Genomic DNA, 18,268 nt, shown 5'->3' with positions numbered 1-18,268 from the left:
ACAGTATATATCCTGTATCTATCAATGTTCTTATTTTATATATTGGTGAAAATATCGGTTATCGGCCAATATATCGGATATCGGCCGATATATCGGATATCGGCTTTTTTTTGTTTAGCCCCCAATATCGGTATTGGCATTGGCCCCAAAAATCCCATATCAGTCAGGCTCTAATCAGTGAACTCATCAGTGCAGTCGTTGTACTCGTGGAGTAATTTTGGTTGGCCGACCACTCCTAGGAAGGTTCACCACTGTTCCCAGTTTTCTCCATTTATGGATAATGGCTCTGACCGTGGTTCCCTGGAGTCCCAAAACCTTGGTAATGGCTTTTTAACCTTTTCCAGTCTTATAGATTTCAATCACTTTGTTTCTCATTTGTTCTTGAATTTCTTTGGATGATGCATTTCTTTTTGAAGTCTTGTAGCCCACTTCACTTTGTCTGACAGCTACTATTTTAGTGATTTCTTGATTCAACAAATCTGGCGGTAATCAGGTCTGGGTGTGGCCAGTGAAATTGATCTCAGCTTTTAAAAAACTGTGGTTAATCACGGTTAACTCATGATTTAACAAGGGGGGCAATTACTTTTTCACATAGGGCCAGATAGGTTTTGATTTTTTTTCCCTCAATAAATTAAATAATCATTTAGAAATTGCATTTTGTATTAACTTGGGTTGTCTTTGTGAGATATTAAAACTTGTTTGATGATCCAAAACATTTAAGTGTGATACATATGCAAAAAAATCAGGAAACAGAAAGGGGGAAAACACTTTTTCATGGCACTGTAAGATATTTTAGAATATGTACAGCTAATTTAAGATTTGTAAGATAAATTGGTCAGTAATACTAATCAGGTTCCATTATATAGGGTTAAGCCTAACAAAATCTTTGATACTTTTTGATACCATGTCTTAGTCAGGGATACAGTCATTATTTTAATGTTCGGTAGTTGAAAATGTACTAAACAGTTATCAATGTCTTATCTTTGCTTGTATCATACTGAAATTAAAATATCTGTTTTCTTGTATCACATCATTTACAAGCTATACCTGTAAGCTTTAGTTCATAAAACTTGCAGGGAAGTATTTTGCAAAGCAGATAATGATGTAAAATTCAAAGTTTCTTAGTATGTAGAAGTATACTAGTGATAAACAATGTAAGTTAGGCCTGCATATGCAAGTTTAAGTTTAAATGGTACTTTTAAGCAACTAATCAGATACTTGAGTCATGTTTGTCTTGTCCCAGCCCATAATTATTCCTAAGTAGTGCCGTCAATATTTTCACAGTGTAATCAGGATTGCTTATGTCAGGTATAGACACACAACATGCAGAATTTAGACCTTGATATGAACATTTACACCTATCTTCATGTGAAGCCGTGTTGTAAATTTCATGGTTGATGATAGTTTGTGGCCGTCTGTTAATCTGGATCTAGTTTTTAAGGCTTTTTCCATGGAAATGAGTTTAGAAATAAAGGAAGCCTCTTGAATTGTAATTGCATGCCCTCTGTTGTTGGGAGAGTTTTTGTGTGTGCTGCATGAATCACAGTTAGTGGTGTGTCTTCAGGAGAAAACTAGGTATATATCATTGAAGACTCTGCCCATGCACTAATCCTCTCTCACACCCCCGCCTCCCTCGTCCTTTTCTCCCCAGCGTTACGTATAATATCTAGTTTGTCTCAGACACATTCATCTGCCCCCTGAGTGCCTTCTTACAGATTAACAGTGGATGGAGTTTGGAGGCTGCAACTGCTCACTGATCGCTCAGCTTTTAACTCAGGCCGGATCTGTATGGTTACTGTAGACTTTGAGACCTGGAATCTGTGGTCAGACCTTTTGTTTTTTTGGAGGTACGGAGGCAGGTGGAAGTTTGTAGCTGATGATCCAGTGCTCAGGGGAGACTGTGGTGGCTGTGGTTTTTCCAGGAGATGCATGAAGGAGTCCTGCTATGTTCCTGTACAAAGCCCTTAAACACAGAGATGAAGAGGAGGACGTCCAGGTATTCAAGCAGCGGCTCTGTGGGATGACCTGTTTGTTTATTTTTTCTGCATTGAAACTTGAGGCACTGTGACTGGCACTGTGTCCTTTAGGGATCGATAAAGATGATTGAATACCAGAAGCTTCTCCTTACGCACAGTCACTTTAGTTTCATTGTGCGCTATCTTCAACACCGTGAAGATATAGAATTGCATCATTTGCAACTAGATGCAGCTTTTCCATGCGTGCTGCTGTTGTAATACTATTGTTCGAGTTTCAGGAATAGTTGAAACGCTTTAGTGGGAAGCAGGTGACTGTTTGCAGGTTTCCCTCTTAGTGCTGGGAAGGATTAAAGTTGCTAATCTCTACTGGGTCTCTCTCTGCTGTACTTGGGGGAAACAGGAGGAATAAATTGAAAATTCCTTTGTGATAAATCCCTCCTTTTAGAGAATACGGATTATTTATACCAGCTCATAACGCTGGCAGGCACCTTTAGCTTAGGTGCCTACTGAACTGTAGTTATAGAGTCTTTTTTATATATTAAACATTTTAATCCCTTTTATTTTTACAGATTTAATCTAAGATTAAGGAGTTACAATCTCCTCTTGCCCTTTAGGGCTTTTTTATGTCTAATATTTTCAGAGAAAAGGGTTTTCACTGAAATATCAGATATTTTAATTTATTTCCATGTTTTTTCTCTTTTGTATTTGTCTTTTTTAAACAGAGTGGATAAATGTTAGTACTGAGTGCATTAGAAACTTGTTATTTTAATTTCTACAAGGGGCAGTTGACTCAGCGACTTGGGTTAATTAAGCACAAACATAACAAAGCAGCAGGAACCTCGACTGTCATTAACTGCTTACATTGTTTCTTTTTGTTCACAGTCCCAGAAACCCTGGATAGAAAGCACTTTCACCAAGAGGGAATGTGTGTACATACTTCCAGTGTCAAAGGACCCCCACAGGTATGTGCTCCGACTCACTGCAGAGAGCTTTGTGGTGATAGCCATGGAAACGGTGTAATTGTACAGTGTGCATTTAAACACGGCTCAAACCCTAACCACTACTCTCCAAAGAGAAAATGAGTCTGTTTCTACATAATTTTGATGTTTATGTCTGTGACTATAATTACAGCGTTAAATGTGAGGGAAGACTAGGGATCATGAACTCGTGTGTCATATTTTTTCTGTATTTATTTCTTATCCAAATCATGATGCAACTCTCAAAAACATTTCTGTTGTTCGACTTAGTAATATCTAAACTACATTTTTCAGTTACTAATATGCCTTCTTTTATTTTCTTTTATATCAACATTTTAACAATAGTAAGTACATACAGTGCTTAACAAATTTATTAGACCACCACCTAAAGTAAGGTTTTTTGCCACAGCTGCCCTAAATTAACAGCATTGGTAATTACCAAAATTTTGGATCATTGGATCAGCTGGATCATTTTTTATATTTCCGCAATGGTTAATACACCAATATGTAGAAGCTCTTTAACCCAAATGGTATTTTTAATGCTAAAATATAATTATTAATGTTATCCATGAATTTTCAAATTTACTGATTTACAAAAAACTGAAAAAATAGTAAAGCAAATTATTATTTCTTGATTAATATGTCAAATTATAGTTATTTACTTGCATTCCTGAATAGAAAAATGAGTTTTAGTGGTTGAATGTTCCTCATTCCTGTTCAAAATGATAAAACGTGGAGAGCTCACTGAAAATGAAAGAGTCTGCATTAAAGCACTTCATGATGCTGGACGGTCTTCTTAGACAAATATGACAGGTGGAGGGTGAAGGGTGAAGGGTGCTCAACAAATAAATTTGTTGAGCACTGTATATAGTACAAAAAAAGTAGTTATAGATATGCTTTCTGTAAGGTCTTCATGTTAAATGAGCCCATGTATGAAAAGGGGGCAGATGAACAAAAAAATTTAAAGCTGCAGTGCATAATATTTAGCCCAGTAGCATTTAGCAGCACTAACTTGGCAAAAATGAAGCGATATTCATGAGTAGGCCTATCTTAATCAGTGTTTAATAACCTGAATATCTAATTTCTTTTTTATTAATTAGAATAAGCCTTTTATTCATACTGAGGAAGGGTCTCCTCCTCCAACTCCGTCATCTTGAATTTTTGCATCTTGCATGATTCTGTAGTACCACAGAAAGGATCAAATAATAAATACACTATTCAAAAAAAATTTCCTCTGGTTTCCATTGTTGCCACCAGATGTGAGCATTGCAATCTTGAATCTGACTTTTAGACGTTGCTAATATTTCCAATTTTACACACTGCATCTTTAAAGCCTGCCACACACACAAGGATTTTTAAAATCTTAACCTTTTTTTTGAGACCAGAGTCTCAGCCTGGTCTTGACTCTCACAACGCCAAATCTTGCGTAGTCAAATGTGACTTTACAGCGAAGAAGCTACTGTGGTTAGCTGTTAGCTACATGCTAATTCCATTCAGTTGCAGTGTCAGCCCAGCTCCAACCCTTGTCAGTTTGTCTGTTGTATATTTTATTGTACACGTTATAAACACTTTCTATTTTGCCACAAATCTACAAGTTGTTCCTCCATTTCTGACATCCATCCTACTTTTTCGTTGCTGCTTACTACACATTGCCATGGCTGCGTTTCGTTTACTTCCTCCTTCAGGCAGCTTGCTTCCTGATTGGATATTGCCCCTTTCATTGCTCGTGTCTGTTCAGCTGTCGTCCGCTCACACATCAAGATTCTTGGCAGTTCATACTGACTCGATTTCTGTTTTGATATTTTAGAGCTCTATAGGCCAGCATTGCACACAGTAGTGAACACTGACAGGAGTCTTTCACTCCCACATTGCAGTTGATTGGCATTGATGGGCTGTATTAAAAAAAAAATCAGATCAGTTAATTTTTATCTGAATGCTAATTTTGTGCACTGTTACATATTCTTTCTGGTGTACATGCACAAGTTTTTAGCCTTTCCCATCACATATGTGCACATATTTTATTTTGAAAAGGACTGAAGGTCTGTCCACAAAATTATGCTGGCGATCTAGATGGCCATCCCTCCCTGACTCATGTATGTTTTTTTGTGTGTGTGTTTCTGCTCTTTTGACTGTATTCATCAGCAGCACGTTGTATGAAGACACTCCAACAACATCACACCTTTTGAAAAGTTTCACGAAATAATCTGTCGTCAGGTGGGGGAGCTGCCTGTTTTAAGTAGGGATGTCCATAGTAAATAATTGCAAACAGAATTGCAAAATTGCAAACATATCAATGATGGTAGCTCAAGTGGGCATAAAGTAAGCAGCTACAAGAGCTTAGCTGAGCAGAGGAAGGACTGTTCTCTTTAAAGTTAGCAGTGCTAACATCGCTGGCCTTCGACTCTATTTGTAGGTTAACGTCCACACTCCTGTGTGGAATATTGTCACTGCTTTGGTTATATGAAGTATAATCTGACAAAGCTTCAGGACAATTTCATCCCTATTTTCTTGATCAAAATAGTGCTAAACCTTGCTGGTTCCACAAGATGCCACGAGTTATCTTTTGATCATATAAAAGTACAGAGCATTGTGGCAGCAAGGCAAGTCACAAAGATTAACTACAATGGCTCCTAGTGGTAGGCAGCCATGTTAAGACTGGCCCAAACTATTGATTTTTTTGGTCTTTCACGACTGCACCATATCACACTACACAACTAAAATCTTAACCCATCTTATTGGCCGGCCTGGTCACATTACAAGAGACCCTGACAGCTCATTTTGCTTGTAAAAGAAGAAAACAACAAACGAGAAACAATTATGGATTAGATTATTGATAACTATGTGTCAAGAGTGGGACAGTATGAACTGGCGCAAGAAAAATTTAGACTTGATGGTCTTGTTGAATCGTGGTTGTGGGGTGTCTTGGATGCATCGTTAATTACATCACACTAGAAGGAAGAATTGGTCCCAGGGTTTGACGATGAGCTCCAACACTGCAGTTGAGCCATAATCTGGCTGAATTTGTGTAGCCTGAGCTGGCCTTTAGACGTTCGGACGCCAGCTAATAGCGCTTATCCCAAGTGTTCGGGCTTATTCTTGATGAGTTAGCATATCACAACCATCATCCAAGAGAACATGTGTGCAGAAAGGTACCAGCAGAAATAAGGTACAGAAAAATGTTAAAATGACATTTGAAACGTATTTTTTAACATGAAGCATCCCACCTAAATCAGTGCATGTACTGGAGGACATTTACTGGAAACTTGAGGATGTCTTTCTTGCCTGCAGATGTTGAATATATACAATTTAAAGAAACAGAGAAATGGTCAGCAGATATACATGTTTGACTTTAAATACACATGTTTTGCACACCAAGTATAATCTATGTTTGGGAAACACTAATGGACATCACCACAGATGATACAGAGCCAAAAGTTTCCATTTAGCCATTTGTATCTGTTAGATATATTGTTTTTGAAATTTGTTTAAACTTCCTTAATGTTTTACATGTTTGTATCCCTCACCGCAGCTTTTTCCACACATTAACTCGCTTTGTTGTGACATTGAAGTTTCTCTTTGGTCCTTGCCGCTTTGCTATTTACATAAATACTCATCATTCCCTGTATTCTGGGAACTGATACAAACGTTTTGTCTTTTTTTCAAGTGTAGCAGGATTTTTCATATGGCTAGCAGGAATCTTACAAAGTGGTGTTGAAATTTTTAGGGGGACTTCTTATTGGCTCAGCATGTGGGTCACTCATTCACAATGTGCAATGTGCGTGATAAAACTCATTCAAAGGTAAAGCAGTTGGTGTAGTGGTCACTTTGTTCTTAAAAAACACCCTTTCACATTTTTGCTCTCACAGTTAAATGTTCTTATTGTTTAACAACGTTCTTTGTGTGTAAACCATTTCTGTCTCTAGTTACTCTTTCAAGAAGCAGCATTCCTTTCTTTCTTCTCATAAACTCACAGTGATAATGGATAACCCTTCCCTGCAGTTCTCTTTCGCATAGATTATTTGCCACTGGCTTTTCTTCACTATTTAAAGTATGTGCTACTGCTCTGAGGATGATTCTGAGGTGTTGTTGAACATGGGCTCATTTCCCATCAGACCACAGGCCTGCATGTGACTGTGATCAGAGTGAGAGCCCCCTTGGCAGGTTTCACAACTCGCTCTTGGTTAAAGGCCAATCTAACCGGGCGGCCTGCCCAGCTCAAAGATAACCTTCTTTTATGTCCTCACATAGCTTTGTCTACTCAGAAACTGACTCCTACTAGAAGAGATCAGACCATTTTTACTGTCTTTGTATCTTTTAAATGGTGCGTTAGATTATTTAATTATGTGATAATTAGATTGTTGTGAAATCTTTCCAGATGCCTTCCAGGATGCCAAATCTGCCAACAGCTAGTTCGGTAAGTATTTTCTTGGCCTTTGTTTCACTAATTGTTTCTAACCTGACGAGTGACTGTACTCCAAAAAAAAAGGCCTTTGGGTAAATTCTTTCACAGTATAGACCTTCCTCAGGAAACAATTAACTTCCAGGCTTTGTGTGTCAGGATGCACACTCTCGCTATTCAGGTAATTTGAAGGAGGTGAAAAAACAGAAAAGCCCAAGTTGCTGATTAATTGTAATAATAATAATAATGATAAATTAAAATGGCACATTTAAAGCATGGCTCACATACAGACTTCAACACTTCCAACCATATCATCATGGCCATTACCTGCTGTGGTTGGAAATACTATATATAAGGATAGAAGTTATAAGGTTAATGCTGTGGATTGGGATCACTGAAAATACAAGCTGTCTCAAGCTTTACAGTCTCATTCATCAAAAATAAGTTTATTATAAAACAGAACCTTTTTATTTTAAATTCTGTCATTTAGAGCAGACTGAGATTCTCATTCAAAACCAGTTTCTACTTATAACAAACAGCAAACTTTGCTTGCGGGAATGTAACATAACCTAGAGTTGTTAACGTAGGCTTTGGAGCAGCTAGCATTATGTAGTAGCATTTGTGGAGACCATAGTCTCAGTTGGGTTATCCACCATTTTCTCAATCCTAGCTTTTGGTCATTCTAGCTACAGGCAACGAGGTGGAGAACCTGAAGCCTCCTGGCAAACAGCAACTACTGGCTTGTCTGTCAAGATAGGCTTGCCCCTAATTATGGACATTTATGCATGATTCTTGGCCTAAATATAGTCAGAACAGCCAAGGTATAAAAATAACCTGAAATAGGCCTGTACAGTATAGCCTAAATATCACATGGTATTTTTCTCGCCCTTTACAGCACCAATATCATGTCACATCTGTTGTATACTTAAAACAGCTCAAGTGTATGCACTACTACACTGCTGATGATGTTGCAAAAAGATATTCAGTAGAAGAAATTTTACTTGTGTCGATATTGCTGTAGGTTTTACCCCCACTAACCAGGCTTACTTCTGGTGTCTATGTGGACATTTTAATACGCGTGTTGATAATTATTTAATTAATTAATTAATGGGACTTCTTTGGTATTTGCAACCAGTCTCAAGAGGGTACTTGAGGAAGTGCAGTTTTTTTTCCAGGTCTGTATTAGCTTCAGTTTTCAGCTCTCATTGTAGAGATGTAGAGTGCTTTTTATGCAGTTGGAAAAATACAAACTAACGCTCTAAAGCTTTGAACTTACTACAGTACATCAGATGGCAGAAAGCTTCATAGCTGGACATAAAAGTTTAGATTCTGGTCTCTAAGAGTGGTTAAGTTTCTGTATTTTTTTGTTCCCAAGATTCAAAAACTTATATTCAGGAGATTTTACACAGATCTTTGTCTCAGCCCAGTTAGTTTCTTGCCTCTGAATAGGTTTGTTTTAAGAAGGTGTGATTCAACTGTACTGTTTTTCTAAATGATACTAGGATATCCTAAGGATATGTTTTTCAGAAGGATATTAAAATAGAATTGGTCATTGTACTTTATTTTGAAATCATCCTAATCGCTTTTAAGGTGCTGCTGTGGGCGGCTGGTCCGGCAGCATGTTGGCTTCACAGCCAGCTTGGCCACCAAGTATTCGGATGTGAAGCTGGGTGAAAACTCCAACCTGTCCTTGCCCGCAGTGGAGGAGTGGTCGGTGGAAAAACACACAGAGGCGAGCCCCACTGACGCCTATGGTGTCGTCAACTTCCAGGGAGGGTCTCACTCCTACAGAGCCAAGGTATGAATGAAAACTATTCTCAGCTGAAATGCTTATCTGTCATATATCAGCAAAGTTTTGTGCCAGCATGATATAAATTGTGGGTGAAAAACAGCTTTGTATGCTTTGTTAATGTTTTCATTTATTTTGATTCATATGGACTTACTGTGAACACTTGAAGAGTATATTTTACTTGAGTTAAAATTGAAGTTAAGATATAACAATATGCCCTTGTCAATTACATGGCAACAAATCAAATAAACAACCCAAGGCACCTCAAATATTTTGACTGCCTTACATTTAGAGCTAAATATGTGATGGGAAGAGTTTTTATATTCTTAGAAATTATGCAACTGGGTGCAACTATAAAAAAAACCCTTAAAGCATGAAAATATGTATATATATTTTTGAAACAAAGGAACTTAAATAAGCCCACCTACTTAAAAAAGTATACCTTATCTGTAGAGGGCCACGCCTTAAAATGTTTTAATAAAACATTGTCAATCAGTTTATTTTTGATAACGTCATAACCATGTCAAAATATTTAAACAGGAGTCCCTAATATGTTTATTTCCTCTTCTTAATTTTGAGGTTTCTCCTGCTTTTCTCTCCTCTGTGTCCATGTGAATCCTGACTCTGTTGTAACTGTGAAAATGTTGGGCAGTATGTGCGTTTGTCCCACGACACTCGGCCGGAGAGCATCCTGCGGCTGATGCTGAAGGAGTGGCAGATGGAGCTTCCTAAAATCCTCATCTCTGTCCATGGTGGAGTTCAGAACTTTGAGCTGCACCCTCGCATCAAGCAGGTAGTGGGGAAGGGCCTCATCAAAGCTGCAGTCACCACCGGGGCCTGGATCCTCACTGGAGGTGTCAACACTGGTATGTGGCTGATTATAGAGATTATTTAGCAGTTGAATCTTGTTGTTTTCAGCTGTTTTTCTCCACAGCAAGCACTTAAATACTGCAGACCTGACAATTAGCACTTTAGCTCATTCAGGTTTAGCAGGCTGCAGATTCTTTCAGTCACTGTGATGCTCAGTCATTTTGATGTAAGCCTGAAAGCACAAAGAAGTGAGATGCAAGCAGTGGAAGGGGCTGGATTGTCTTTTAAAATGTTTTTTCTATGTTTATTATATTGGAAAGCTGCTTTATACTTACCCTAATAGCTTCAATTCTTTCCTGACAATGGGCCAGAACTAGGTTGATCCGTTCATTTCCAGTCTGTGTTTGGATCTACATGTGTGTAATGTGTTGGCAACAGAGTTTATGCTACACTAATTTTTGTGTCCTACCAAAATGGCCAGCAGTCCCCCTGAATTCCAGTTGCTGTTGTTTCAAACAACTACTGGACACGTAATTCAGATAGCCATGTGTGACTGAGCGCCGACATTTAACAGCAATAACACATGATATAACTAGAAAAGCACTTGGAGAGCACAGGCCTCTGCCATTAGCCCTATCTCCCAATAGTACAGAATCCTTTAGAAAATTCCTGGATCCAGAAGGTGATCCGGATCACCTCCAAAATCGAATCAGTTCTTCCTTATGCCATTTCTGACATTTCCTAAAAAGTCATCAAAATCTGTCCATAACTTTTTGAGTTATGTTGCTAACAAACAAACAAACAAACTAACAAACCCCACCGATCACATAACCTCCTCGGCGGAGGTAAAAATGAGATATTGTAATACAGCTTCATGTCTGTACTAAAGCGACATGAGTCCAAGATAATAGAAGTCAGGCCCCACAGTAAACTCAAATTGCTGTTATCTTGTTATTATAGCCTGCTTGACACCTATAACAAATTGTCAGACCTTACAAAGTTATTTTGTTTATTATGTGTAAATCGTTTAAACAAACATAATGAAACTGGTGAGCTTTTCCTTGCACACATGCAGTCAGTTGTACAGTATACGCCTACATTTAACATATAAATAACACTTGGCTAATGTTAGCTGTTAGCTAACAGCTCAAAGCATTTGGTGTTTTTTTTTTTTTAATGCTTCCATTTATATTTCATACAGAAATGTAATCCAGTTTTGGTAAAACTGATGCTATGCTAAAGCTACATCCGATGCAATCACCGCATGGAGGCAGCTATCATAAACGGCTTTGAGTACGACTAAACCAAGCCCATCACAATCCCTCCTTTTCCCTAAATGACGCTGATTGATCCGAATAGCGTTTGGTTCAGCGCCAACGTTGTGGATTGGAGTTGTCAAGATGGATTTGCCTGATGACAGACATGGAGTCTTGCAAATCCATCCAAGGTTAATGCGCCTGTGAAACTGTCCAAAAGATGTTACATACCGCTAACGTAAACTCTGGTGGGCATGACTACAATATTTGCAAAACCAATGTTTAATCAAGGCTTAGTGATGGCTCATAAAAGTATCCTACAACCAGCTTTGCTGTATAAAGCACTCCTTGATTTATTTTGCCAAAAACAAAAGAAGAGGTGTTTTCATTATAATGAACAATTTCTTTAAACTCTATGGAACTGTATTTTATTTACAGTTAGTTAAGTACAAGTAGGAAGAATGTTTGGGTCAAATCTTGCGTTGCCTCATATCAAAAGCCTGACCTCAGCCTCCAGCCACCAGTGGCAGGCCATTGCTCGTTTTAGCCTTGTAGCCAAGCTCAGGTTTATTGTCAGGACTGAAAAAGTCTGAGGTCTGCATATCATGTTATAAAGAAATTAACTTGGTCATCACTGTGTGAGCCAACCATCATAGTAGTTTAACATGTTATGTATAGAAAAGGGGAAAAAAAGCATAAACATGTCAGCTTTTGTGATGCTCTGTCTGCTAAAGGAGAAACATTAATAGTAGCAATGATGATGAAATATTTATAAAGAGTTTTTTAATCCAAGGGTTAAAATGAATAGAATAGATGAAAAATTAGCTCTAGATCACAAATAAAGAGGGAATTACTGCAGGGCTGAAAATGCCAGCAGTGGCACTTTAAAGTTAAATAAAACTAGCCTAAAAAGGTTTCAGATGCTTTTTGTACTGACACCTTTGTCATTTAGACTGAAAAGGAATGACTTAGGGGGTAAAAGATGTATTAAATGAACAAAATGTTCCATCAAATTGTGAATTTTTAAGCCTTTATTTGTGAGTATTAGTATTATGGCTTTTAAGAGGACATAGCAGCTGAATAACTTTTACTCTCACTCTTACTGCTTCTTTACAGATTCTCTAATGAATACTTACACGCACTTACTTCGTGCACAAAGCTGCACAAACACAGAGCCACCATCAGCGTGATGCGCTGATGTAGCAGAAGTTGTAATACCAGGTCTAAGCGTGTCATTTTGCTGTGTGTTGGGCTGAGGTGTGTCTACAGCCACAGTGTGGTGTTAAGATGATGTGGTCTGATCATAGTGTTTAAATCATTACTCACACGGTCAATTACCCAGACCAGTGATTATGTTTAATACCTCTTTGGCACCCTGGCCAGCTGGGAGGGTCTCCTTGCTTACAAATCACTGCTGAACCAATAAGATCCATTAGCTGAAGATTGTAGCTCACAGGAGCCTTAGGGTTAATGTTTTTGTTGTGGACTTGCCCCGATATGCTGCATGTTGGTTAGAGCACCTACAGGGTGTCAGCCCTTTCATTTTATATGTTGCGTTACGGATAAGTGATTTTAATTTTCCTTTTCTTTTTTAAAATTTTCACCTGACAGAAAGTGAGATCTGGCTGAGGTTAAATGGCAATACAAACTTGAAAAACCTATTAAATATGAAGAAAGTTTTCTGATTGATTTTGTTTCCTACTTAAAGGTGTGGCCAAGCATGTTGGAGATGCTCTCAAAGAGCACTCCTCAAGATCATCAAGGAAAATTTGCACTATTGGGATTGCACCCTGGGGAGTCATTGAAAATAGGAACGATCTCATCGGTAGAGATGTAAGAAACAACTCCTTCTGAACAGATAACCTCTCTGACTTCAGAATATTAAGTTGCTTTATGTTAGCATTGCTTTTGTCATTTTCCTTTTGTTTCCCCCCACTCTATCCTCTACACAACAGATCATCGCTCCATATCAGACACTGCTGAACCCTCTCAGCAAACTAAATGTTCTCAACAATCTGCACTCTCATTTCCTCCTGGTGGACGATGGGACTGTGGGCAAGTACGGCGCTGAGGTCAAACTCCGGCGGGACCTGGAGAAACACATCAACCTCCAAAGAATCCATGCACGTAAGAAAAACAAAAGCTCAGTAGACTCGTTTTTCATCCCTTAGTTAACTGAGAAGCAGCAGGTTATGTGGAATTACGTTAAGATCTGCAGAAGCAGACTGGGGATCCTCTGAAATAATGCAATGATGTGTGTTTTGGGCAACAAACAAAACTCATCCTTTACTGATATTCTCACTACCTCCAAGTCACTATGAAACAATTGGCCCTTCAAGCCATTCTCTAGCTGGAGTTTTTTTTTTTTTTTTCCCAGGGAATATTCCTTTAATGGTATTTGCTCTATGGGGCTTCTGAAGTTGTACATCAAAAAGAAAAAACTTCACATTAGACATAATTCATAGGACACAGTCCAAGCTAGAAATCAAAACAATACCTCCTTCTGACAAGAAAAAACAAACTGAGACTCTGGGGTTTAGCTGATGCATAAATTTTTATTGATGTGCATTAAACATAAAAATATCACTGTTTGTTTGAAAGTTGAGCAACATTCAAGAGTAAACATAAGGGCTGTTATCCCATGTAGTACTTGTTTGAAGTTTGGATGGTTCACCAACTACTGATGAAGACAGTTTAGAAGGTTTTTTTATAAGCTTTTAATTCAGAAGAAAAACTTAAATTAAATGCACATACATGCATGATTTGAAATACTTTGTAGTCAGCAGAGGTGGAAAAAGTACAAGAGTATGGTACTCAAGTAAAAGTACAGTTACTCAGGTTGGAACTTACTTAAGTAAAAGTACCATTTTCAAAATGTACTCAAAGTACAGGTACCCAAAAGAACTACTCAATTAAAGTAATCTGAGTAAAGGTAATGAGTTACTTCCACCCCTGCACTATGTGTAATAGCAACTTGTCCTCCCAAACTGTTCAGATAAGTCAAAAGCCTGTATCATCAAGTGTCCGTTTGTTTCTGCCTTGTGAAAACAAGGAGATAACCGTGAACTGGCCTTTATCATTTCAAGCTTTCTACAACTGTCATTTGAATGATTCTGTGTTGGAGGAATAAAATAACCTGAACCTTGATTATAAGCACACTCTCCGTTTTTTTTTATAGGAATTGGTCAGGGGGTTCCTGTTGTAGCCCTGATATTTGAGGGGGGGCCCAACGTGATCCTGACTGTCCTGGAGTATCTTCAGGAGAGCCCACCTGTCCCTGTGGTGGTGTGTGAGGGGACGGGCCGTGCTGCTGACATACTCGCCTACGTCCACAAACAGACTGAGGAGGGAGGGTGAGACCACACAAACCAGCACACCTACTCCTAATACCATGCATGAACAGGGGCAGGAGGATGGCTGTGGTTGATGTGCCAAAGCTAATGCCATTTAAATCCTTTTTTTCTTTTGTAGGGGAAATGAAGAGTTAGGTCAAGGTTTTAACAAGTGTTTTAATGAACATTAAATTCTGTGGCTAAAAATAGACAGTCAAGTTTGAAGATTTTAAAAGCAACATGTTTGTATCTCAGGTGAATCATTTATTTAATCCTTTTTTTGCCATGTTTAATGGCGGGGTAGCTATTTATTCTCTTCTATTTCTGTCCCTGAATGACTCTTAACAAACAAACCACAGCATGGTCTGTATAAAAAGAGTAAAAAACACTTGAAATTCAGTGCATTTAAAAGTTGTTTAACTTGCAGTGCTGGTTTGACTCAGTTTGTAAAGCAGGTGTCTCGTGAGTTTACGGTCCTCCTTGGACTTAATGGAGAATTGAGTCCTCCACCTGTCGCTATATGATGGATGTTGTCACTTATTCTCTCTGTCTCTCCACATTTCCTTTTCCCTCAAGTTATCCCAACAAAAAAAAAAAGGTTACGTAATTTAACTGGCCATTGCATTTGTGTGACCACATTTTTCTAGACTTTTATTTGTCTTTGCCTTTATTTTGATAAGAAAATTGAAAGTGAGAAAGTTGATATAGTTGGAAATCAGAGTGGGTGCTGACAGAAGTTTGAGGTCTGACCTGAAGCCAGGCTGACTTCTTGAAGGACTAGACCCTCTGCAGATTTGGTGCGACCTAACCACTTGGCCATCAGCGCCCAATGTGACTACAATTTGTAACTGCATTGAGAAAAACTGCACTTGTTATAATTCAATGATGAACACCACCCTGACCAGCATTTCTGCTTTATTTAACATTTTTATATGTACATTTTTTAAAGTATGATTTTACAATGAAAAAAGGCTTTTTACATCTATTTCATAAGACAGGTGCGTGGGAGGTCCATGTGTGCAATAAAAAAATCCAAGAAAACTCCCACACACTGCCTAAGTTGCACAAAAAAATTATTTATTGTAACGTTTTGGTAGAAGACAGTCGTTGTGATTTTGGAAAATGTGATCCTGACAGTCCCAAGAATACACACAGTGGCTCTTCATACAAACCATGTAAGGCTGTGTACACACCACATGCATAAGAGTCTTCTGTAATCATCTTTGAATTCCATGAACCTGCACATTTCAAACAGTTGTGATGAGATCTTTGCATAAACTACATTCAGTAAATTATTGATCAAATAATACATTTGTCTGAATGCAATCTGATGGGTTTCTATTGGTGTTTACTTCTTCTCCTGAAAAAAGGCAGTAGAGTTAAACAGACTCTCTGTACTTAATGTAACCAGCAGACATGGCAGCCCTCACAGACTTAATTCTGAGATCATGGCAGAAAACCTGCAGAGGCACCAACATAAGTGGTATTAAGAGAGGCAGAAAACACAGTTTGCATAATCTCAATGCCATTTAATTTTGAAGGTTTCTATGTAGGGTAAGCCACAGAAGGTCAGTGCTGTGTATTGACATCCACAGTAGCAGAGGCAGATGTCTGCTGTCAATAAATCAGTTCTTTCACTGGGTGTTTATACTGGGACAAGGACAGTTGTTCAGTTAAATTGCCTCATCAAGTTGTCACTCAGTGGTATTGTGCATGCAAATACCATGTTAATTTTGTTGCTGTTTCTGTCTCAACCTCCCATCTACTCTCTGCCCCTGTTGTTTATACAGCATCTTGAGAACAAGTGTCATTCAACTTTGAAGATGTATGCAGCTGATGCTACAGACAGACACAGAGGAAGCAGGGCAGCAATCCTCTGTGTCTGTTGTTGTGATGTTTGGATTTTGCTCCCTAATGAAATACAAGGCTATGAGGGTTGAAATTGAGCGTCTCAGTACTGTTTCTCCTACGTTTCTTTTACAGTAATCTTCCTGATGGGGTCGAGACGGACATCATAGCAACCATTAAGAAAACCTTCAACTTCAGCCAGAGTGATGCCATCCATCTCTTTCAGACTCTAATGGAGTGCATGAAGAGCAAAGAACTGGTAAATTCATGAACTATGAATTTTCAATCGATTTGTTTTCCTTGTGTTTATACGCTGGTTCTCATTCATATGCTGCTTATATGGGGCAAAGGCAGAGTGATTTTTGAAGTTCGTGCAACCCATCACAAAAGTGTTAAGAGATACAATGGAAAATTCAGCACTTATTAATGAAAAGAACTGGTTTGAATCATGCTGTTTATTTTTCTAAATTGATGCACCGCATATAAATACTCTTAAAACATCTGGATAATGTTGGTTCGAACAGCTTAATAAGTGCTATCTCGTTTCTTTAACAGATCACTGTGTTTCACATCAGCTCGGAGGAGCACCAGGACATTGATGTCGCCATCCTGAGGGCTTTACTCCAAGGTTCGTGCATGACTTCTCTCTGAACCTTGTTTTCCCCCAACATTATGAGAGTGAAAGTCATACAGAGTTTATCCAGTCTATTCCTATGCAGAGATTGTTGCCATTGGGAGATTAAAGTTTCAAGACTTGGTAATGTTTTCCTTCTGATATAGATATGCTTTGAGAACAGACCTGCCCCCTTGTGTGGCCTCATCTTTGTGTTTCTGAGGGGATCATGTTGCTCACATTCACAGGGCCTCCTTTTTCAAAGCCTGCAGGTCTCAGTCTTAATGCTTATAATTTATTCGGCAGTCTTTTCAGAAACAGATAGAAAATTGGCTTCAGTTTAATTTTCAAAAGGGTTTGGAGAGTTAGCATCCTCTAAATGTTGTTAAAGGCAGTTGAAATTAAAAGCAAGAGCAGCCTCTTTTTTACTCTAACTACAATTCCTTTGAAGAAGATTTTCCTTCTAAATAAGGGTGTTGTGTTTAGTGTGAGAGGGTGCTCCAAATAAGTGCTGGTTGTTTGACCACATTCCGCTGTTTGTAGACAAAAGCAAAAAAATTTGAAAGTGACGGCATCTGATTGTTACTGAAAAGAAAAAAGGTTAAGACACTGAAAAGACAAATTGACAGTGATTGAAAATGCCCACCTAGGCAAATATTTGCCAGCCTCAGGCAGCGTCATTATGGTAAAAGAGTAACTCATCTTTAGATCACCTCCAGGACACAAAGGCTCTAAAGAGCCACAAGCCTTATTCACATATGGACCAGAACTCCTTAAATTTTTCAGAATGAGCTGCATGTGTGAACACTGAATTTTTTCAGCTCGACTTTATTGAAATTTATCTTGCTAGTTTTGGAAGAAGTCATGGTAAGCTGATCTGAGAACGCAGCAGAAGAAACTTCTTGGTTTTGTTTTCTGCTGGACTCAATGTTCTTTCCTACTCGTTGGTTGACACTGTGAATACTTTCAATAACACATGATGTGGATGTGCAGTGCGTTCAGACCCTTTCACTGATTTCAGCTTTGTTATGTTGCAGCCTGATGCTACAGTCAAAAAAGTTCATTTTCATTTTTATGAATTGACACTCAGTACCCCATCACTACAATGTGCAAACAGAATTATAGAAATTTTTTCAAATGTATTAAAAATAAGACCCTGAAATATGAAATTGACATAAGCAATCAGACCTTTTACAAAAGCACTTGAAATTAACTCAGGTTCCTCCCATTTCTCTTGATCTTTCTTGTGATGTTTGTACACCGTGATT

The 18,268-nt window shown here is 38.4% G+C and overlaps 1 protein-coding gene across 3 annotated transcripts in view; it reads left to right on the top strand.

Annotated features, from left to right (window-relative positions):
• trpm7 (transient receptor potential cation channel, subfamily M, member 7) overlaps positions 1-18,268 on the top strand; it is a 71,435-nt gene that overhangs the window by 13,805 nt on the left and 39,362 nt on the right. For all 3 annotated transcript variants that reach the window (XM_041791320.1, XM_041791328.1, XM_041791337.1), the window contains exons 2-10: positions 2,859-2,938; positions 7,329-7,367; positions 8,943-9,150; positions 9,794-10,007; positions 12,916-13,040; positions 13,163-13,334; positions 14,386-14,560; positions 16,523-16,646; positions 16,943-17,015. In XM_041791320.1, the coding sequence (XP_041647254.1) occupies positions 2,859-2,938; positions 7,329-7,367; positions 8,943-9,150; positions 9,794-10,007; positions 12,916-13,040; positions 13,163-13,334; positions 14,386-14,560; positions 16,523-16,646; positions 16,943-17,015 (1,210 nt within the window). The remainder of the gene's footprint in view (positions 1-2,858; positions 2,939-7,328; positions 7,368-8,942; positions 9,151-9,793; positions 10,008-12,915; positions 13,041-13,162; positions 13,335-14,385; positions 14,561-16,522; positions 16,647-16,942; positions 17,016-18,268) is intronic.

Source organism: Cheilinus undulatus, linkage group 1 (assembly GCF_018320785.1).
Source record: "Cheilinus undulatus linkage group 1, ASM1832078v1, whole genome shotgun sequence".
Lineage (NCBI taxonomy): Eukaryota > Metazoa > Chordata > Actinopteri > Labriformes > Labridae > Cheilinus > Cheilinus undulatus.
The sequence above is the reverse complement of the archived record's forward strand: the minus strand, read 5'-3'. Positions and strand labels throughout refer to the sequence as shown.